Raw genomic sequence first — 25000 nt, 5'->3', positions numbered from 1 at the left:
CATAAACAATAAAGTTCAGACAAGTAAGTATCTAAATACAAAACTTTACAAACGCCTAAAACTATTAAGTCCTTTTTGTTTATTCCTTAACATTACCGATATCGGGTGCACATGACTCGTAGAAATGGACTTAAATGGAGAAAGATAATTAACATTCGGTGCGTGTCTCATGACCTAACACGTGCCAGATCAACAAGTCCAAAGCATTTATTGTTTACGATTTTTAAGACCCCTGTTCTGGGGTGTAGCCAGAGAGGATAAAACGCCGAGGTAAAACCCAGACCTGTAAAATAAATATCAGTTTCAAGGGAAAAATAAAATAAATATGGGGAAATTCCTCATGCTGGCTACACCATTGCTGTTCTTAGAAAAAAAATTCCATTATTATATTCGATCTGCAAAAGGTATACTACATTTTTGTGCCTCTATTTTAGTAAATAGTATTCATAATCCATTCATAACAATTGTAAATAATTTTGAGTGTATAAATTGTGTTAATTAAGAATCAATTCATCAAAAAAAAAGATCTTTTACAAACTATTCACTAGTGTAAACGTAATGCCTATCAGTATTGACATCAAATGTTAGCGATGTGTGTTGGTAAAACGCGGACCGGACCAGAACGCTTAACAAATTGAATTTTTCCTTTAAAATAATATTAAACTAAGTGTTCGTCAACTATGCATAGTTAAGAAACATATATTTATTCATGTAGTGGCCTTAAAAATGAAAAATGACGAACCGCACATGCGCGGTACTATACGTTTTGCAAACGCATGCGCCTGAACGCAGTTAGAAACGTTGTACTATTTCCTGTTTACTGGCGGGTATTTCACTTTTGTTTACTAGAATAGATTTGCTTTACATCCACATTGATGATTTTTAAAGTTAACTGATTGTAATCTATTTTGTTTGACGTATCGTATCAGAAAAATGTAGAATAGTATTTCCGTAAATATCGTATTCGTGCTTTTGTCGTTAGGTGAACGCAGTTTGGGACGTCGATGGTACACACACACACAGAGACACACACACACACACACACACACACACACACACGTAAATATATATGTATGCATGTATAGACACACACTGTATGGTATTTTGATATAGCGATTGAGGGCATAATATATTAAATCGATGGTAGAGAGCGATAGAGGTCAGTGGTAGAGAGCGATAGAGGTCAGTGGTAGAGAGCGGTATAGGTCAGTGGTAGAGAGCGATATAGATCAGTGGTAGAAAGTAACCTATGCCAGTAATAAAGGTCTATATAGGTAAGTGATAGAGAGCAGCCTAGGTCAGTGGGAGAGTGCGATATAGGTTAGTGATAGTGACATATGTCAATTGTAGAGAGTGACATAGATCAATGGTAGAGAATGACATAGGTCAGTTGGAGAGAGATATATTTTTAGTGGTAGACTGGTCTTCTGATATATTAGTCAAGGAACTCAGTTAATTTTCCATTCCACCCTTTGCACTGTGTGGTATGTGCTGTCCTGTGTAGGACAAGTGTATCTTGCTGCTGCTTGGCATATAATAACGTATTTAGCGAAAGTGAGTTTTTGTTAAATTTCTGTAGACCAGATGACACTTTTTGAGACAAAACAACAGTGCTTAACATGACGTGATCTGAATGGCGATACCCCATCGCAGTGATGGATCCATTGGGTTATTTCTCTTTCTATTCGGTACATCAGGCCGTGGTATGTACTGTCTTGATTGAGACAAAGCAGGTGTAATTTTCAACCATTAAGACTTGTATTGCGCTTAAAAGATGAATTAATGCCACTTGTCAGGCGCATGTTTTATCGTCAGCTTTAAGAATGGAAGATTCTCATAAAATGCTTTCTGAGACACTTTCAAGCTGGTTGAGAAAACATTGTGAGGGAGGAATTTTCTACAACACCCTCCCTGTTCTGGGAGGCAGACATACACTGAGTTATCTTTATGCAGACATTCCTTTACAAATTACCTAGTTTTTATCCTACTATACTCGAAATGACGAAGGCAGGAATATAATCTATTACATAATAAAAATCGTATCTTTGCACAGGACAGTCAAAACGTCGTCTCTACAAGGGTGACATGGTCTGCTGTTATAATCTAAATGTCGAAACCACTAGTAATCAAACTCATATTTCTGCACAGAATAGTCAAAACGTCAAATCAACAATGGCAAGACGGCTTGCTGTTATGGATTACTGATAGGTGTTTCATTTGCAGGAGAGCCATTCTTTAGAATAATGCACCCTTTAAATACTTCTATAAGGACTGCCACTACCAACGTATCGTCTGAGAATCTATTCGTATATACAGGGCGCGGTTGTTCGAAACCTGGGTTAGCATTAACCCTGGGTTAAGTGCCTAACCCAGAGTTAAATTTAATCACCGATTGAAAAATGCGTTGTTCGAACGTTGGTTAGCGCTAACCATGAGTTAAAATACCCTAACCCTGGGTTAAAGGTAAAGCAGCTCTGACCTGCGGTTAAATGTCTAACCAGTGATTAAGAGTGGCGAATTTGATTCCATTTGTATGTTTAGATTCGTTTTAAATGTAAAATTGTGCTGAAATAGAGTATCGACATAAATTACAGTGACGTCAAATTCCCGCGAAAAAATAATGAATGACGTAGAATAGCAGGTTCATTGATTTTATTTTTGAATTGGGAGGGTGGAGGGTGGTCAATATCGGGAAACACATCGATCTGTATTAACTGTCTCTTATCATTAAATTGTCCATTAAATAACAGTATGAAGAATTAAAACACATGATCCAAGTCATTCGTCAAAGGTACCAGCCGTTTCGTACCCAAGCCAGTTCGCTCCCAGTTTTCCCAGGCGGGATCTAGCTTAGTCGGTTGAGCGCTAGCCTGAGGTAGTTGCGTCATAGGATCGAATCACCTCAGTAGACCCATTCTGCGATTTTTTAAATATATGTTTTGCTGTCTCAACTATTTCTGAGTTCGCCCCCACCCCCTTCCCCGTTAATATGTCCAATATTAAATAAAGATGATTTTGGTGAAAATTGTTTGTTCGTTTCACCAAGAGGATCAAGAAATTAGGTTGCTGCTTTGATGATAACCCCTGCGCGTGCTGTAACCTCACCGTGGTGCAGGGGTGTAAAAATTTTTTTGAGAATGGCCAATACAGCACAAATTGAAGTTTAGAGTAAAATTCGGTGTCCGTAAAATTCTGTGATATTTGTATTTGTATTTTTGCACAGTTCTTTACACTGTTTTTGTTTAAACCTTGAATTTTTATGTTGATGTTGATCATCACTTTATTTATTTGCATTACCATAGTTTGACACCCAATAGCCGATGTATTTTTCGTGCTGGGGTGTCGTTAAACATTCATTCATTCATTCATTCATTCATTCATTCATTCATTCATTGATGATAACACTATTATGCATGCCTCACGCGCGGTCCAAATAGAGCGAAGTCACTTCTCTCACAAATTTTGAGAGGGCGAATTTTTTTAACAAGAGGGAGCCTTGATTTATTTTCATTTAAACATAACAAAATTTACTCAGTCCCTTCTGTGTTGTGTTATTAGCTATATTTCCCTCGAACTGGTGATACACCAAATATCTAATGGAAAACCACCGAAAAGGACCAACAATTGCCGCGCTTGAGCAGTTGGTTATTACAACCTTTGGATTATAATAATTTAGGCGGAACGAGTTATAGATGGATCGGAGAATCGCGACACTAGCCAAGCAATCCTTTCTTTGCCATACCTGTCATGTTGTGTGTTCAGCCAGCGGCTGTCGGTAAACATCTTTAAAGTACAGCTAGTGTCACGGTGCCTTTTCGATGAACCGTGATACCAATCAAACACTTGGCCTCGGCGGGAACGTTACTCTGAACACGTCTACCAGACCAGTTTTCAATGAAACCAGGGGCGAGGTACTCAGCTATCATCACTTCGGCAAGGGCTTCTGCATCACACAATGGGAGTAATTTCTAATAAATCCCTTCACTCTGATATTTTTTTATATAACACATTGATGAAATGTTTAAGTTTGCAGTTAACAAAATAATATGGTAACAGGTCGTTTCACCCTTATTACTAGTTCACCCGAGTCGTTTTGAATAGGGTTGATTCGTACCTCTAACCGAGTCGTTTCGCCCCATGTTTCGATTCGCACTAATTTTTATTTTGTTAATAAAGTACATTTATTTATTGATTTGTCCTATATACATTGATTTTTAGATGTCACACATTGCGTGTTTATATTTACGGATAAAAATAATATTATAATTTTGTTTATTTCCAGTATCATTTACTCAAGTCATATACATGAAATACGTACAGGCCATAGATAATATACAGACAATGTATTCACATTAATAATTAATTTATGAACAGTCACACTGCATACTACTATGTGCTGTGGTTTCTTATTAAATATATTACATACCCAGCTGAGGTTAAACGACTCGGTACGAATGAGATTTAGGGCGAATCAACTCTGGGTGAATAGGACTAAGGGCGAAACAACGCAGAGTTCGAAATGGTTTTAGGGCGAAACGACCCGGATTCGAATAATACTAGTATGTATCTAATGCTTTCGAGACGTTTCGACCCCGCTACACATTCGACCCCAGACGTTTCGGCCCCGGTTATTGTTGTTTTATAAATCAAATTATTCAGTCGCTTGTGTTTTGTTATTAAATTTTATTGTAATTTCTTTCTCTCGTTCTCTTTCTTTTTTTCTTTCTTTCTCTCTTTTTGTGATTATTATTATTATTTTTAATTGAACATAATATCCGAGTGTTAAAGAATAGGCCGGTAGGTAAATTGAAAGTAGCATCATTAAGACATGTTCTAGTTCAGTTCAGTTCAACTTTATTTTCGTGCTTATATCCCATTAAAGTTCAACCAAGCTATCCTGGACACACATCTCAGTGTTCTAGCATTTAAAAGAAACAGAAAAAACACATACGGATGCACAATTCCTGAACCTAGTCTGAGTTGTTTGTGATGGCATCGTGGATTAGGTAAGTTCTGTCTTGTATCACTCTCTACCGCTTGAATCGTTAGTGAAACAATGTTAAAACGTAATATACAAACATGAAAGTCTAAACATACTAAACATAAGTTTCGCTTCCTTATTTTATCACCATATCATTTATCAGTGTTATTCTACATGAACGCGATGACGTACATGTTTATGTGTGTATGTGTGTGCGTGTCACGGTGTATAATATGGCCTCAGACCACAATTAGTGGCTATAACATTTTTATTAATATCAGCAGGCCCGTGAAGTTTTGTATGTACCTTTGCCTGCATGGGGGACACATACCCTGAAAAGGACAACCCCTGTTGTCCAACTCTTTCTCCTAGCATATTGGTTTAAACAGACACACCCTCTAAACCAGGCCGGAGTACACCCATTTTACACAAAAAGCACTACTTTTGCATGGGCCGGAATTACCACAAACAAGTCTTCAATGTCAACAAGTTACACATGTTTACAAACTACATGCTATCCCCTATCACTTCAGTCAAACAGTTGCCACTTCATAGCTGTCTGCCTTGAAATAATCACAAACACCAGACTACTTGCGCGGTCAAATTTCCGGATTTTTGGTCAACCAAATGGGAAGATAACTGTAATCTGAGGCCATATGCATGTAGGCCTGTTGTATGTATGCGCGCGCACGTATATCTCTTATGTTACTGTAGAACGGACACACTAGAACAATGTGCTATTCGTCTTCTACTACATTTATATTGCACAGACTACAAATTCTATTATTCCTGTCAATATTGTGGTATCTGCCCGTTTTTAAAAGAGATTATGGGAAGATAATCTACATTTACTCAAAATAAGTTTGTATTTCAGGGCCCGGTTTTACAAAGCAACCTTAGCCCTAAGATTACCGTAGGCGCATAGCTACCCTATGCACTTACAGTGTCTGCGCTTAACTTTTTTTTTTGAGTTGCCATCCGGGCAAGTGGTGACAGCACTTTCACTTGCCTGGATCTATTTTCACTTGCCCGAATAATATTTTCTAAAATAACAATATTGCAACAGATTATAAGAGAAAACATTTATTTTGAGTATTTTCATGCACTCAACCAACCCACTCTTTAAATAAATAACGCGATGAGCCACTAGTGGTAAACACGAACTATGCACGTGATGGGTCACGAACTATGCACGTGTTAGAAGTTAGAACACGAGCTACGCACGTGTTAGGTTTGCGAAATCGCTTAGCGTTTCATATTAAATTAGATAATAGAATTATATAATTCCCGATTATTTAATTTCCAACAAAGAAAGAAAGAAAAAAAGAAAGAAATATTTTATTTAACGACGCACTCAACACATTTCATTTCCGGTTATATGGCGTCAGACATATGGTTAAGGACCACACAGATTTTGAGAGAAAACCCGCTGTCGCCACTACATGGGCTACTCTTTCCGATTAGCAGCAAGGGATATTTTATTTGCGCTTCCCACAGGCAGGATAGTACAGACCATGGCCTTTGTTGAACCAGTTATGGATGACTGGTCGGTGCAAGTGGTTTACACCTACCCATTGAGCCTTGCGGAGCACTCACGCAGGGTTTAGAGTCGGTATCTGGATTAAAAATCTCATGCCTCGACTGGAATCCGAACCCAGTACCTACCAGTCTGTAGACCGATGGCCTAACCACGACCGGTGGCCGGTAACAAACAAAGATGCTTGCGTTCACCAAACGTTGAGCACTGGTATAACCGACACAACCCCTTCCTCCCCCCACCCCATCTCAATGAAATAATAATAATTAAAAAAAACAACCTAAAATATAATGTTCAGTGGATACGATCTATGACGTGTACACATAACTAGGGCTGAATCTTGTCGACATGAATTTGTGCCCAATTTTACATGCCACTTAACTTACCTTACACCTATTCTTATTATATATTGGGCATATGTTTATATGTAAAAGCAGACCTACACTTTTTCATGGTGCAAAATAGGCTACATAGCTGTACTTTTATTTATTTATTAATTATTGATTTTAAAAAAAATATATAAAAAAATCGGTCGCCAGGCGGGCAACCTTACTATGGGTTTTCAGTCGCCAGTCGTCGTTTTCACTCGCCAGGGGCGATCGGGCGACCGTTACGTTCGAACCCTGGACTTAAGCTGATCTTAGGGCTAAGATCGCTTCGTGGAACGGGGCCCAGGGCAATAGGTTTCTGAAGGTAAGGTTGTAGGCAATAATTATTAACAACGAATTTGTATAACAGACATTTTGGAGAATTGTTGAATACAGCATACATTGATTGCATAAACTGATCAGTCATTCTCTGTTAGAATATTGATATAAATGTATAGCAATTTTCTACATTTTGAGTATACCATATGTGACCAAAACCATCAGTGAGAAGAATGTCTCGTGTTTGCCTAACCCAGTTAACAGAACGTGGTTTTCTTATGCACTCGTCATATAGGGTGGCATAACCCTATTTCAAAATGCAGTTATTAGTATTCAACAAATTTAACCAATATTTAACAATACGGATTTATGTACAAAGATGATCTACCTAATTCAAAATAGACCATCATATTAGTAGTGCTCTTTTCACGCCTAAAATACATTTACAGAATTGTAAATGTAGGATCTCGTGACTATTTGCTTTGTTAAAACCCCAAACTTCACAGCCTTATTTTAAAATACTGCTAACATATGTATCAAACAGTGATAGTAATGTTTCTGCATTTAAAAAATAGTTACCAGTTTTACCAAATAGAGCAGCCATAGCTTTTCTACCTGGTTGCATATTACCTTCTGAGCGGTATTACATTTTCCACTATAATGAAGACAGATCCCAAGATCGTTAAAACTGCCAACAATTTCTAAATCGTTTTCGTGGTATGTCCACCTCATTAACTAGTTATTTTCTATTTCTATACCAGAAAAAGCTCAGTGGATACGCCTACAAAATTGCTTTTTTTTAAACCAAGACTCTATGGTATGTATTTTCGTTTATAATTCCTTTTTTAAAAGTTAAAGTTTGTTTTGTTTAACGATACCACTAGAGCACAATGATTTATTAATCATCGGCTATTGGATGTCAAACATTTGGTAATTTTGGCATATAGTCTTAGATAGGAAACCCGCTAATTTTATCCATTAGTAGTAAGGGATCTTTTGTGTGCACCATTCGACACAGGATAACACATACCACGGCCTTTGATATACTAGTCGTGGTGCACTGGCTAGAACAAGAAATAGCCCATAAACCAATACACAAATGCGCGTCTGTATAATGTGATGGTGGACTCTTAATCCGTTTGTGTCAAAAGGGAACCGATGTATTGGCATACCAATGGGCGCACCGACGAGGATCGATCCTAAACCGACTGTTAATTCCTTTTTTTCCTCATGTAATACGATAATCTAAATAACTATCATATCGCTGACCTACACCTCGAGATACGGGCCTTTTTTGTGTATGCATAAAATATATTTTGAGCTACTACGAACATTAAGATGACCAGAAACACATTGGATTAGCCTAAAAATCCACTATGACAGCAACAAGTTGCAAGTCAGTGTACTTTAAAATTTCAAATAGTTGACATTATTTTGTTTACTGCTTCGTGATAAGGGTCAGTGGCTTTCAGCCTAAGCTCTATTCCACTGGCCTGGTTCATTTGTTTTCATCAACAAAACCAGCGCTCGGGGGAATGGCCTGGGCAGACGTATTTATATCGGTAACTGGAGTACCTAGGTGATTGTAGCGCCTTTCATAGAATCCAACCTTAAGTCTAGTGTGATACGTAGCCTACAGCGGCGAAACGACCATAACAAATAGAAAGACCGATACATGGGAATTACGAAAACACCTGCTGAATCGTTGCACAATAATGAAACAAACTCATGAGTTGTGCAATTAAATATTGAAATGTATTTGCATGCATGTTTGGAATAATAATAATAATAATACAAAAACCCCCCCACAAAAAAACAAACACCTGGTTGTTGCATTTTGCATTCACGGTTTTCATTAAACTAGAAATGGGTTCTTGATTTAACATTCGACGCGTTTCTCACGATCTCTTCCATTAAAGCTGACATTAATATCTTAGTGGACCCGACATCAGGCCACCTTTATGGTAGTACTAAACCAAATAACTTCTGGCTGGGTCAAAGTTCAACCAACTTTTGATAGAGAAGTTAACACCACAAGTCCTGTGATTGGTGATAAATGTGAGTGTGTTGGTTGTAAAAAAAAAAGAAAAAAAAAAAAGAGCTTCATCTGGGAAAAAGATGTATGAAATTTTATTTCATCTAGTACCTTGCCGTGTGTTTGAAACATGTTTGGGATACCTGTGAAAAAGTACTCGAATTGTGTGCGGAACTAGGATAATCATAGACGCTACCCGTTATCTCTGAAATAAGCAGCTTCACCCTCAGTTTTGTTCTGATTCACTTTAAGGGGGGGGGGGGGGGGGGGGGGGGGGTGGTAGTATTTATATCCGTGCTGTGTATGTCTGTTGATACGCTGCAGGTAGGAGTTTTAGCCACACATGTTACTATTGTCGTCTATGGGATTTGATTTGGTAGTATACACCTTTATGGTATTGGGACTACGAGACATGAACGTACGATATAGGGGTCGGGGGGGGGGGGGGGGGGGGGGGGTCTGGGGGGGGTCACCTGCACCACCACCCCCAGTGTTGGTGCAAATCTTCGCATTCGGGGAAAAATAACGATGACAAAAATTAAAGTTTGTTTTGTTAACGACACCACTAGAGCACATTGATTAATTAATCATCGGCTATTGGATGCAGTCCTAAGAGAAAATTCACTACATGTTTCCTAATGCTGCAAGGGATCTTTTATATCCCCTTTCCCACAGACAAGAAATCACATATCATCTTCTTTGACCAGTTGTGGTGCACTGGTTGGAATGAGAAAAACCCCCAGTCAGTTGAATGTATCCACTGAGGTGGTTCGATCCTGGAACACAAGTACCTCAAGCGAGCACTCGACCAACTTAGCTAAATCCCGCCCACGGCAAAAACGAAGAAGACGTCTGGGTCAAAATAAGCAGGCCTAAAACCTTCTCATCACGTATTTCATCACTGTTTTACCGGCTAGGGTGGCGTCGTGGTTAGGCCATCGGTCTACAGGCTGGTAGGTACTGGGTTCGGATCCCATTTGAGGCATGGGATTTTTAATCCAGATACCGACTCCAAACCATAAGTGAGTGCTCCGCAAGGCTCAATGGATAGGTGTAAACCGACCAGTGATTCATAACTGGTTCAACAAAGGCCATGGTTTGTGCTATCCTGCCTGTGGGAAGCGCAAATAAAAGATCCCTTGCTGCTAATCGGAAAGAGTAGCCCGTGTAGTGGCGACAGCGGGTTTCCGTAATCATATGTCTGACGCCATATAACCGTAAATAAAATGTGTTGAGTGCGTCGTTAAATAAAACATTTCTTTCTTTCATCACTCTACTCATTATATTAGTTGTAATCTATGTGAAAATTAATAGTTATTCGTTTGTAACCTATATACATGTAGCTGTTTGGTAGTAATCAACTGAATTGACGTCATTATCCAGACACCCAATAGCTGATGTGTTTTTCGTGCTGGGGTGTCGTTAAGCATTCATTCATTCATTCATTATCCAGATTCGGACATTTTTGTTTAATTTGTGCAAAAATCAGCCTGCCGCCCCTACAAAAAAAGAAAAAGAAGAGGAGACAATACGCCTTTGGCTTGAAACATTCTGAATAATATGAATTTGTGTCTCATGACCTTTCTAAAGAAAGGTAAGTCATCGTCCTGGTTTGACTTGTAAACCAGTCCCACCAGCATCAATGATGCAAACTATTTGAGCGGCCACCAATAGTCCGTGATGGGGGCGGGATGTAGCCCAGTGGTAAAGCGCTCGCTTGATGCGCGGTCGGTTTAGGATCGATCCCCGTGAGTGGGCTTATTGGACTACTTCTCGCTCCAGCCAGTACACCAAGACTGGTACATCAAAGGCCGTGGTATGTGCTATCCTGTCAATGGGATGTGCATATAAAAGATCACTTGCTGCTAATCGAAAAGAGTAGCCCATGAAGTGGCGACAGCGGGTTTCCTCTCTCTATATCTGTGTGGTCCTTAACCATATGTCTGACGCCATATTACCGTTAATAAAATGTTTTGAGTGCGTCGTTAAATAAAACATTTCTATCTATCTATCTATCTATCTATCTATCTATCTATCTATCTATCGATAGATAGATAGATAGATAGAAATGTTTTATTTAACGACGCACTCAAAATCGACCCCCGTCGGTGAGTTATTTTTGTCCCAGCCAACGCACCACGACTGGTATATCAAAGGCCGTGGTGTGTACTATCCTGTCTGTGGAATGGTGCAACTAAAATATCCCTTGCTACTAATGGACAAATGTAGCAGGTTTTCTCTGAGACTATATGTGAGAATTACCAAACGTTTGATATCCAATAGCCGATGATTAATAAATCAATGTGCTCTAGTGGTGTCGTTAAACTAAACAAAACTTTAACTTTAACTGTTTTGTTGAACTGCAACAACTGCACATCGCGGTTACGCAAACACTAAACATAGCATGTTCCAGCGCAAAACATCTACTTAAAGGGATATCTCTGAGTTTGCTGCATTGTAAGATGTTTCCGACTAATAAAATATTTCTACCATTACATTTACATATTAAATATATTTTCTAGTTTAAAATATCAGTGTCTGTATATTCAATGTGTTTCTGGTCGTCTTAATATTTTGTAAGAAGCCCAAACTGGATTTTGTCTTCAAATAATTTCGTACGTAATATTATTAAAAACAATTGTTTAGGAAATAAAATGAAATTTAACCTAGTACAAATACAAACGTTTAATATGCAGCCACTAATATTTTATGCAGAAAAATATACTTGATATTTAATTACAAAGTCGTTACAAAGTCTCTGTTCGTCAATAACATCTTAAAAATTGCAGCAAACTCAGGAATGTCCCTTTAAAGGGACATTCCTGAGTTTGCTGCAATCTTAAAGATGTTATCGACAAACAGAGACTTTTTAACGATTGTAATTGCATATCAAATATATTTCCTGCATAAAATATTAGTGGCTGTATAGTAAACGTGTTTCTGATCGTTTTAATATTTGTACTAGCGTAAATTTAATTTTATTTCCTAAAATATGTTTTTTTCGTACGTACGAAATTATTTGAAGACAAAATCCAGTTTGGGCTTCTTACAAATATTAAGACGACCAGAAACACATTGAATATACAGACATTGATATTCGAAACAAGAACATATATTTAAAATGTAAGTTTAATCGTAGAAATATTTTATTAGTTGGAAACATCTTACAATGCACCAAACTCAGAAATGTCCCTTTAAAACAAACTTTTCCGACTTTATAGCTACTGTAGCATGTTTTTGAATTTAGTATTAACACTATATATTAATTAAATTTGTTTTCTTGGAACATAAGAGTATATCCAATATGTCTTGCCATCGTAATGTTTGTTTTATTCAAGCTACATTTTACCTTCTAACAATGTGTTTTTAAATGTACTGCGCCCTTACAACGAAGGCTTCGTTTTTTGCTTGCTTGTTTGTTTGTTGTGGAGTTTTTTCTGAGAAAATTGACGATAGTGTGTATGAGCTAACCTACTCGCCAGTAATACACGAAAACAAACATTATCGTGTGTAACAGAAGCCGTAACATTCGTGTCGATTACTAATCATTAGCTTTTACAATACCGTATCCCTGCACACGACTGACTTCAAAAGAAGTTGTTAGAGTCGTGAGTACATGCAGCTTTAAATCTCAGTCTGGTGCTTGGTCTACGAAGAAGAGCTCAACTTGACCACGGTATATAGTTCCAACTCCGTCTATACGAGGGCCAATCTGATTAAAATTAGCTCTACTGGTCTCACCAGTAGATCTAACAACATTGCGTGGACTCCCATTCTTCTATAAATAACAATTTAAATATCAACCAATTACACTTCGCCTTTTATAACGTTACAAATTCAAAAAATATCGGTCGAGACTATTTATGCAATAGGCAACTTGTTGGTCTAGTCTTGAAAAGAATTTTATATAAAATTTTATATTGAAATTAGTTTCCGGCATACTTCGTAATTCACCCGAATCATTTCGTATACCCTCGGCATAATCCCGAATGTTTTAAAATTCTTTTCAAATCACTGGCATGATTTTGCAAGTAAGGTTTTGATTGGTCGAATGAAAGGTCAACCGGAGATGAACTCCAACGGGGTGCTGTTATTTCCACATGTAATAGTGGAGCTAATTTTAATTAGATTGTACGAGGGCGGGACGTAGCCCAGTGGTACAGCGCTCGCTCGATGCGCGGTTGGTGTGGGATCGATCCCCGTCGGTGGGCCAATTGGGCTATTTCTCGTTCGAGCCAGTGCACCACGACTGGTATATCAAAGGCCGTGGTATGTACTACCCTGTCTGTGGGATGGTGCATATAAAAGATCCCTTGCTGCTAATCGAAAAGAGTAGCCTATGAAGTGGCGGCAGCGGGTTTCCTTTCTCAATATCGGTGTTGTCCTTAACAATATGTCTGACGCCATATAACCGTAAATAAAATGTGTTGTGTTCGTCGTCAAATAAAACATTTCTTTCTTTTTCCGTCTGTACGAGGACTGCCACTATAGGTAGTACTAAACCAAATAACTTCCGGCTGGGTCAAAGTTCGAGGTGCACCCAACTTTTGATAGAGAAGTGAACACCACAAGTCCTATGATTGGTGATAAATGTGAGTGTGTTGTGTGTTGGGCAAAAAATGTATCAATACTTTTATTTCATCTAGTACCACTGTGTCAAGTAGCCTTGTGCTTGAAGCATGTATGGGGTACCTGTAAAAAAAGTACTGGAATTTTGTGCGAAACTAGGGTAGTCATAGACGCTACCCGTTATCTCAGAAATGAGCAGCTTGACCCCCATTTTTTTTCTGATTCACTTTAAGGGTGAGGGGTGGTAGTATTTATATCCGTGGCGTTTATGTCAATTGATACGCTGCAGGTAGGAGTTTTAGCCACATATGTTACTATTGTCGTTTATGGGATTTGATTTGGTAGTATGCACCTTTAACGGGTTGTTGGAATACGCATGCAGGTGCCCATAGAATATTTCAAACAATAAATTTTAAGTATTATACAGAAATGTTGCTCAAATTATTTTTGAGGGCGAAGTACTTTTAATGCATACAAAATTAATGGACGGTAAAATCCAGTTTAATGCTGAATAACCAAAAATATATTGGATACACGGACATTAAGAATGGGACATATTGAAAATACACATTGATATCGTAACATTGGATGCACAAGCATTTATGTTGTAACAAAAAAACAAAAAAATGAAACCGATGCTCAATTTTAATACTTAAAAAGAGAGATACATTAGCCGCAGAAGTTACAATGGCTAGGCGTATTTCAGAAGTGGTCAACACCGGACCCAAACATTCAAATTAGCAGCTCAAACTAGATTTTGCCGTCAACAATTTCATACATGTAAAAAAAACAAAAATCCCGTTTAAGCTATTATAAACATTAGGAATACCAGAAACACATGGTGTACAAACATTTTAAGCAAGAAAATGTAATTAATATCCAGTTTTATTCATTAAAAGCCTTCTTAGCAGGGGACATCTTTAAATGTTTGTAAAGTGAGGAATGCCCGTTTAAGAGCCATGACTGTCATTTCTTAATGAAGTATAATGATGAAAAACCCCACTTTAAATATATATATATATATATATATATATATATATATATATATATATATATATATATATATATATATCATCAAGGTGTGGTATAACAAAACCAAAACTAAAGAGCCGATCGAAGACAAAGGGTTAATCAGAGAAGTAAGGTAGTTAATATAGATTTCAAACATGTTTCTTAGTTATGAAACAAAATCTTTGGTTAATCAAAGTTCTCTCATATACTTTTGATGGAATGTTGCATTGATTCTGTTAAGTTGGCATCTTTCATTTCTATCAGTGTCCGACACCAACACTATTTACAATTCGCTAAATCAAAATGGATTAATTAATAAATGTGTTATGCATAGTAATAATTCTGCTCCTCCTGCCTCCTACAAAACTATATTACTTTAGTTTTTAATGCGAATGATTTAAAAGGAATACAAGGGCAAAGTTTCAAATTCCATCCGACACCACAACTAATGTTTTAAAATATGCCCGGCTACACATCAAGAATGTCTACTAAACCTTTGTGGTCACGCCACTAGTATAATTAACAATGACTTTGCATCTTAATTTCTTTTTTTTAAACTCTTTTTTTAAAATATAAACAATATTTTCCAATTTTTAGAATTGGACTGGCCAATAAATAAATACCTATATTAATGACGCTTCTTTAAATAAAGATTATTTTGTTTAACGACACCACTGGAGCACGTTGATTAATTAAACATCATCTATTGAATGCCAAACATTTGGTAATTCTGACACATAGTAATCAGAGGAAACCTACTACATTTTTCCATTAGCAGCAAAGGAGCTTTGCTATGCACTTTCCCACAGACAGGAAGGCACATACCACGGCATTTTACCAGTTGTGGTGCACTGGTTGGATGGATCCACCGAGGTGGTTGGATCCTGCGACGACAGTACCTAAAGCGAGCACTCAACCGACTGACCTAAATCCCGCTGCCGAAAGTACTTTACGTTTTTAAATATACATTTCATCACAAACAATGGCAACAAGAATGGTATATTAAGCATATTTCAGAATAAAATTTAAGTCAAAGAAGGGAGGGAAAAAGTCTTTGTAGTTGTCATCAAAGTTTACTTTTGTTGATTGACTGATTGATGGATTGATTTATCGAAAATTGCAGTCGCCACTATTACACAATTTAATGTTTGTAATTAGGAGAGGGCCTCCTCGTAAGTTGGATAACTTGTGCCCAATACTTTTGTGTGCTTTTGAGAACTTTATATATATATTATGTGCAATAAAATATGTTTTCAATTTAACAAAGTGTGGTCAATTTAGTTTTGGTTATGGTTGCGCTACAGTTGACTTACTTGTCTTGCCAGCGGAGAATGGAGATGGATTTTTTCTCTAGGGAACTGATTTTATTTCCATTTGTATTTCCAGTGTGGCACAGAACGCGTCTTCAATACTAGTCTCAAGTACTGCCCGGCGTCATCCCTACATGGTCTATTATGTAAAACATGTCTCGCGCATGCGTTCAAATACCAGAATCAGGATGAGCGTTAAAACACAAACGAGACAAGCCGTGTATTACAGATTGATCTAGATATAGATAGACGATATTCTAACCGAGTCTCATATTAAAATACTTCTCCATTCATTGACCCGGTTGATTCTAGTGCGACAAACCGTGTGCTGGTTTTGCACGCTTTGCTTCACTTCCCAACTGTCCTGTCTCGTGCTAAACACCCTTATTGGTGGTATCGGTATCTGCTCATGTCACTCGCCATGTCTCCCTATCTCACTGTATACATGATCTATCTATCTATCTATCTATCTATCTATCTATCTATGTATGTATCTATGTATCGATATATCTATATATTATATCCGTGTGTGTGTGTGTGTGTGTGTGTGTGTGTATGCGTGCGTTCTTGTTTATATACATACATGCCTTCCTGCCTGCATGTACGTACATATGCATGAACGCATGCATGTGTGTATGGGTGGATGTTATCCCGAGTACTCTGCCGTTCGAGAGCTAAAGTAGTGTCGGAAATAGAATAAACTTTTCGTCGATTATGTCTTTCATATTAAACTGACAGGTAAATATTTTGTAAATATCTATTTAATGATACACTACCTAATTTAGCATTTACTTGTTTGGGTTCTCATTGATGTACACGGTGGCGTTTACTCTTGAAATTAAAAGAAAAATGTTAGTAAACAGATGATTTGTGCTCTTTATTGGAACAGACTATAAAATGGTTTTGATGGACGTGTTAATTTCATTGCTGTTGCAATATGTGAGGGACCTTCTCTGATGACGGTTTACCCCTATCCCTCTCCAAAACATCATATTTGTAGACATTTCTAAGTAACTTTTGAGCAAAACTGTCGAGAACCATTCTGAGTGTGTGGTCTTTTATACCGGTATTAAAGGTGCTATGCACATGTATTAAAGGTGCTATCTCCAAGTTGCATAATCACAGCTATTGCAAATAATTTGTGTTAAATTAAATTTTGCTTTAAAATTTAAAGACAACACCTTCAACTATAAGCCCATAAATGATTCTAACAATATAATTTTATCTACTAGTAGAAAATACGTTTTATTAGAGAAAGAAAAACATGTTTTATTTAACGACGCACTCAACACATTTTAGTTACGGTTATATGGCGTCAGACATATGGTTAAGGACCACACAGATTTTGAGAGGAAACCCGCTGTCGCCACTTCATGGGCTACTCATTCCGATTAGCAGCAAGGGATCTTTTATTTGCGCTTTCCACAGGCAGGATAGCACAAACCATGGCCTTTGTTGAACCAGTTATGGATCACTGGTCGGTGCAAGTGGTTTACACCTACCCATTGAGCCTTGCGGGGCACTCACTCAGGGTTTGGAGTCGGTATCTGGATTAAAATTCCCATGCCTCGACTGGAATCCGAACCCAGTACCTACCAGCCTGTTAACCGATGGCCTAACCACGACGCCACCGAGACCGGTCTGTTTTATTAGAGAATCTTTATCACAAACAGATGCTCACATATAACTATGATATAGCACTTTTAAGTGGTTGCAAGATTGTGTAAATTCTAATGTACTTGTATTGAATTTATATTCACTAAAGATGCTGATCATGATTAATAATTTATGCTGTAATTCAAAATATTCAGTTAACTTGTAGTTTTAAATTCACAGTTTGTTTAAGGGTAAATGAAACTGACACAACACCACCTTGTGAGAACCCAAACAAGTAAATACTAAGTTAGGTAGAGTGACATTAAATAGATATTTACAACATATTTACCTACCAGTTTAATTTGAAAGACATAATCGACGACACTACTTTAGACGGACATCTGGACGGTTATGATAGTTCCCGAACGGCAGAGTACTCGGGCTAGGGCGGATGTATACATGCCTTGAGTGATCCATAAATGCAGATATGAATTGACGTATATATGTATGTGTATGCACTGCCGGATGTATAAGGGGGAAAAGGGGGAATTGCCCCGGGACCCCTTGCCAGAGCCCCCACCCCCCCAGACTAAGGACTTCCTTATAAAAAAACGTAATAATTATAAAATTAGTTAATTTTTATATTTGCCATGTAATTTCATTTCTATGTTGAGGGGCCCCCGAACCTGAAGTGCCCCAGGCCCCCCAAGGTCTAAATCCGGCCCTGTGTGTATGTGTGTGACGTTGTTCCTTCTCTCTCTCTCTCTCTCTCTCTCTCTCTCTCTCTCTCTCTCTCTCTCTCTCTCTCTCTCTCTCTCTCTCTCTCTCTCTCTCTCTCTCTCTCTCTATATATATATATATATATATCTGTCTGTGTGTGTGTGTGTGTGTGTGTGTGTATGTGTGTGTGTACAATGAATCAGTATGTCTATGTAATCTAACTGAATCAAAACAGAGAATTAAGCAGATCTATATTTTACTTTCCACTACAGAATACAACTTAGATGTATAAGTTTTACGTTCCACTACAGAATATAGATAATTTTAGAATAAGCAAATATTGTAATGTCACCACCCCAAGCTCCCCCAAAACACCAACAACAAATACAACCCCATCAACAAATAAATCAACAGTAATAAAACAAAATAATCCAAAGCAAAATAAAAACCCACATCCCAATTCAACAAAGAATAAAGAGATCCATTGCACGGATACCAGAAAATCCGCCCACCTGACATGAACAATCCATGTGCATTCAAGATAAGGACAAGTACGCTGGCCATGCACTCACACTACCAAGTCCAGTAAGACACTAGCGTGACGTCAACTTGTACTTCACACAAAAGTACGTCAGTAAAAATTAGGACATTTAACTACATTTAAACATTTTAATTAAACACAATGATCGCCTGTATGTTCTCATCTACACTCAATTAAAGTCTTAATATCGGACGGTCACCACCAAGAAACGACTTGTCAAAAACGGGCATATTAAAAATGAGTTATAAAATATCTTCTTGATGCGGTCGCCTCCTCCAGGTACATGATTCAGAGCAAAAGCCACTTTGACTTCGAGTTTTGTGCAGAATGTTCATCTATTTGTGATGGCCGACTTCAACTGTAAATTTCCATCACGTTTTTCTTGCAACAAAACCCTCTAAATCTGTTATAGCGAACCTGGCAAGAACAACGACGTTGCAGTTCATGTTGCTATGTCATCAACAATAGAGTACTGTCTAATTTGTACTAACTGCAGCAGATGGTCACAGATGCAAAACATACATTAATGTTTACAAATAATACCATATGAAGAAACACAATAGAAGAAGAAGAAACAAACGGAATCCAAAATGTCGCCCGTTCAGGAGGTCAAGTAGTCTTTAGAATGACAGATACTGAATCTACCAAAAAGCGCCGGAGAGTACTGGTCATCCTGAACTACGTCACTGATGATAAAAGATGACGTCTATGATGTCACAACGTATCTCAACGCGATGGAAATACCTGTGCTTAGCATTAAGAGCATCCGATGAATAACAACCGTTTCAGAACCAGCTATACGACATTTCAGCCAGTCGAATCTGAAAAATAAAGTCAAAGTATGTAGAAAATATAAATGCGAAAAAATAATCAGAAAATTCCAGTTACACACTTATTCTCCCGAAACCTCCTACCCATGTGGGAGACTGATAGCTTTATTTTGAAAACAGATAATGGATATAACGGAAACCATCCTAACAACATATCACTATCTACTATAACTATAATATTTAGTTTGTGTCGAAACAACAACAACAGTAACAACAACAACAACAACAACAAGAGCAGCAGCAACAACAATAACAACAACAGCAACAACTCCTCTAAAACAACAACCGGAAACAACAACCGCAGCCAATAAAAACTAAATAAAACACGAAATCCTCACCACACGCGCGCACGTACACTAAAAGACACACAAAGACAAGCTTCTCACCAAAATTAGCTTCTCAACAACAAACCCAAACCAAACCAAACCAAAACCAAATCAAACCAAATCAAATCAAACCAAACTAAACCAAATCAAAACAAAAACAAAAACAATCCAGACCCCCCCTCAAAAAACCCCACAACAACAACACAACAAACAAACAACAAAAAACAACAACAACAACAACAACAACAACAAAAAACAAAAACCCACCCCAAACAAACAAACACAAAGAAAAAACAACAACAATAAAAACAAAACAACAACAAAAAACACCACAAAAAACCCCAACCCCCCAAAAAAAAACCCACCGACGAAACAACAAAACAAAAGTACAACAACAATAACTCAACAAAATAAACAACAACAATAACGAAAATCAGACATTGATAATGAGACGAAATTTGAACTACAACATCGTTACCACAATCAATATTGGATTCTGCGCAAAACCAACAACAAACAAAAAAAACAAAAAACCCCCCCACCCCCCCCCCCCCCCCCCAAAAAAAAAAAACCCACACAAAAAAACAAAACAAAAAACCCCCAAAGGTACTACAAGAACAATAACTCAACAAAATAAACAACAATAATAACCAATTTCAGACATTGATAATGATATCACAATCAATATTGGATTCTGCGCAAATGGTTTAAACAGCGACACGTGGCGAATGATTTCCAGAACGTCGACAGTCAAACGACACGTAGCGCTTACCTGCTGAATAAACCCTTTTCTTTCTTTTCCCATTCCAACTCCATTAACGACCCATCGAACCGGAACTTGCCGTATCTGTGTGGGAACTCAAAGCCCTGGCGACACGTACAACGGTAGGCACCACGCTGGAACGCAAATCCATTCTGCTTCCTACACTGTGAACGATTCAAAACCACATTAATATTAATTTTTGAAATGTGAATCCCCAGAACAATATCTGTTTACATCACGACTGGTATATCAAATGTCGTGGTATGTGCTATTCTGTCTGTGGGATGGTGCATATAAAGGATTCCTTGCTACTAATGGAAAACATGTAGCGGGTTTCCTCTCTAAGACTATATGTCAAAATGACCAAATATTTGACATCTAATAGCCGATGATTAATAAATCGTTGTGCTTTAGTGGTGTCGTTAAAAAACAACCCTTTAACTCTTTACATCAAAGCGGTATCTACAGGGAAAAAGAGAGGAGGTAGTTGCACCCCTATCATCAGAAAATACGAAAAAGGAGTTTAATTTAGTTTAAAAGAGCTGTTTTTAGTTCAACACACCAATGCAAGACAATCACTCAAAACAAACAACAAAACAAAAACAAACCACCCACCCTAAACAAAAAAAACTACTAAAAAACGAAACCAAAATTATTATGGAATTCTTTAATTAAAAATTGAAAATTGAAAAAGTTTTGTCAATGACCTATATGTATCGTGTTGTGAGGACTTTGAACGAATTTCATGAAAAACACATGTGAGTAAGATGATATTATATTGAATATTAGAACAACGCCTTACGCCATGTAGATTTTGATGCTTACCGATGTAGAAATCTGGTCACATCTTGCGGTGTTCTTGAAGGCGTTTGCCACGTAGAAGGGACTCGGACACTGGTCAATCTCCAGCAAGTCCAGAGGAACGTCCACAGTTACCACACCCCTAGAAATAAGACGAAGACTAAGAATACAATTCTATTACTTTCTAAATACCAGCATTATCTATTTGCATTGTATTAGTCTTTATATACCTATATGCAACACGCACCTTTTAAAAAAGGACCTTTCGGTAATGATTTTAATGTCGATATTCATTCATTTATTCATTCATTCATGCATATGTTCAAATACACCCCCCCCCCGAAAAATATAAAAAGAAGACCCCCCCCCCCCCAAAATAGAAATAACAAAAACAACAAAACCCTCCCCAAGAAACATATATATATATATATATATATATATATATATAATAATACAATAAACACCTCAACAACCAAACGAAAAGTGAGCACTATTATCGGATTTCGAGTAATATATACTTTAATATATACATCAAAATAAACTTTTAGGGCGTTAACTTTGTTTCCTTACATTAAACTCTGAACGCTGAACAGCTTTCAGTGTCAAATTGCCATTGAAATGTTTTTATTTGATGACTATGAATGCATACGTCAATAATTAGGCAGTGTCACCCAAGTACGTTTGCTTAAATGTCAATAAACCTAGTGCCGTGACCTCAATTAATTTACATCTAATTTGCAAAGTTATCAAATTCTTAAGGTATGTGATCTGAAAAATATCACATACTTTGAATGCACTGAAGATGTAAAATATATGATATATATGATATATATATATATATATATATATATATATATATATATATATATATATATATATATATATATATAGATATATATATATATATATATATATATGTGTATATATTATATAAATAAAAAGTCAGAAGCCTGCAACACAGAAGGATTTTCTATTCGTATATATATACATACATATACAGGAAACACTTAATGAAATATAAAACAGTAACTACATAAATATGGATTTAGATTATTTTCTAAGCTGTTATGTTTTGGGTCATTAAACATTAATTTATTCATCTATCGATCCTTTCATCCATCCATTTCAGCACAACACTACACCTTCAACGTCTATCGACTGTCAATCTAGGGGTTTTCTTGACGGGATGCAACCCATCTCGTCCCTTTAAGCTATGCACCCAAACGGCCTTAACGAGGCCACTCGCGTGGACATACCGATCGGACTTTAAACTTTTAGATCTGCGTTCAAAATTGTATGTCGAAATTACTTCTTTCTTAAAAATATTATTAAATAGTCCGATCCTCTCTTCTTTCTCTTATTTAATATTCGGCCGAGCAGTCAATTCTTTTTATTTTTGGCTTGTAACCTTTTTCTTTTTTAAAACTTTATTCTATTAATTTTTTTACTAATTGCTATTTTCAAAATTCTGCCCATTTTCACCCCCCCCCCCCCCCCCCCCCCATCCCGAGTCAGGCCACCGATCTTATCGGAGATCGGACTCGAGATGGGCGTGTTCGAAACCCTAGTGGTATATGGGCACGTTAAACTAGTTATCATCATCATTATCCATCCATTCATCCATTCATCCATCCATCCATTCATTCATTCATTCATAATTAGTGAATGAACGGTTTTTTGGTTAAAGACACCACTAGAGCACATTGATTTATTAATTATTGGCTATAAGTAATTTGTTTACTTGAAGTCTCTGAGAATTAATGTGCTCTAGTGGTGTCTTTAAACAAAAAACTCCAATATTGATTGATTGATTGATGCGGTATGGTATTTTAGTAGAATATGGTACTCTTTGTTTCGAATATATGTTGGAACGTTTATTCACTGCAATAACAGTTAAAAGAAAGAAAGAAAGAAAGAAAGAAGTAAATAAATAATAAAAACACAGAACCCCCCTCCCCCCCCTCCCTCAAAAAAAATAAAAATATATAGAGATATATCGATAAAAGTGTTAATGAAGTTTAAACTACATAAATATAGATTTAGATTTAGATTATTTTTACTATGTTAAGTTACTATGGTCTTCACCTACAGAAGTAAAACAAGCAATACTTTGTTCGTACTTAAACTTGATCTTCTTTCTGAGTCCACCCAGACCAAAGAAGGGAACGACGTAGGTGAGAACCCACTCGTCCACGCGACCATCACATTTAAATGTCGGCCGAGTCCAGAAGCCATCTTTGTATGCAGGGGCCTTGTAGCTCATTGGGAAATACTCAAACTGGACGGAACTGGCTCCCTCTGGATTGGACCTAACCATGGATCTCATCTTGTACGTTTCAAGAGTATTGACGTTGGTGGACCATCTGGATTTTGATATGCTGTACCAGTCTTCATCTGCGTAGCGCAGTGGTAGTCCTGCAGAGTCAATGATGTAGAAGCTGCCTTGCTTCTTGTACGCCAAAGGACCAAAAAATTCTCTAATAGAATCATCTTGGTTTACAAACTGGTGTGTGTCCCAGAATATGCCGCTAGATACGATCTTGTGGTTGGCCATGACGTTAGCGAGCACTTCTCCAAACAGATGTTCCATGTGCAGACGCCCACCTCCACGCAGAGTACCAAAGTTGTCGTTTGGCGACGTGTTCTGAAGAAAGTTACTCACAAAGTGAGCCAGACGTAAAGCTGTTCTTCCTTCTGTCTCAAACTGGCTGTCGAACCCGTAACCCACGTCTCCCGGCAAGTACAACAAGTTCTTTAGTTTGGTGTGGCAGTTGTGAGCCGTAACGCTCGCCTTGTGCCGGAAGATCCGCTTCATGCAATCGAAGGCCACCTGGTCAAATGGACCTTTAAAAGCTCTCTTCTGTCGTCTGTGATCTGTCACATTCTTCACCTTAAGCCACTTCTTCCTCAAAATCTTAATCTTCCTCTTGCTGCTGTATTTTACTTTACCGTGAACGTATTTAGCCCACGTATCTTTATTCTTATGGTTGTGTGTTTCTTTCTTTGGCGAGTCGACCATCTGACGTAACACTGTCTTGCGTTTCTCCTCTGGCAGCCGAGAAACCAACTTTCTTGTTTTCCGATTGGGTGGAATAAAGGGTCTGTGCATCTGATTGGTTGGATAAACATCTTCCTCTGTTGCATTTACCGAGCGTGTTCTCCTGGAATGAACATTTCTCGTTAAGGGTTTGCTTTCTCCTCCGCCAGTAGTACGCGTTGTGGATCCACCTTCGAACGTGACTCCTACTAGAGCATCTATCTGCGGGTGCACGTGAAGATCTGAAAATAATGTGTCATAAATAAAATAACTTAAACACATATGATTATTTAGAG

The 25000-nt window shown here is 37.6% G+C and overlaps 2 protein-coding genes across 3 annotated transcripts in view; both read right to left on the bottom strand.

Moving 5' to 3' along the window:
- LOC121388465 overlaps positions 1 to 16350 on the bottom strand; it is a 49114-nt gene extending 32764 nt beyond the window's left edge. For both annotated transcript variants that reach the window (XM_041519813.1, XM_041519814.1), the window contains exon 1: positions 16094 to 16350. The gene's annotated coding sequence lies outside the window, so the exon portion shown is untranslated. The remainder of the gene's footprint in view (positions 1 to 16093) is intronic.
- Positions 16351 to 19653: 3303 nt separating this feature from the next.
- Positions 19654 to 25000, bottom strand: part of LOC121389272 — a 29429-nt gene continuing 24082 nt past the window's right edge. The window contains exons 4-7 of the mRNA XM_041520870.1: positions 23788 to 24946; positions 21692 to 21809; positions 20876 to 21030; positions 19654 to 19768 (exon numbers count right to left, since the gene is read on the bottom strand). Coding sequence (XP_041376804.1) covers positions 19654 to 19768; positions 20876 to 21030; positions 21692 to 21809; positions 23788 to 24946 — 1547 coding nt within the window. The remainder of the gene's footprint in view (positions 19769 to 20875; positions 21031 to 21691; positions 21810 to 23787; positions 24947 to 25000) is intronic.

Source organism: Gigantopelta aegis, chromosome 14, assembly GCF_016097555.1.
Source record: "Gigantopelta aegis isolate Gae_Host chromosome 14, Gae_host_genome, whole genome shotgun sequence".
In the NCBI taxonomy this organism is placed as follows: domain Eukaryota; kingdom Metazoa; phylum Mollusca; class Gastropoda; order Neomphalida; family Peltospiridae; genus Gigantopelta; species Gigantopelta aegis.
This window is presented reverse-complemented; position numbering and strand designations above follow the sequence as displayed.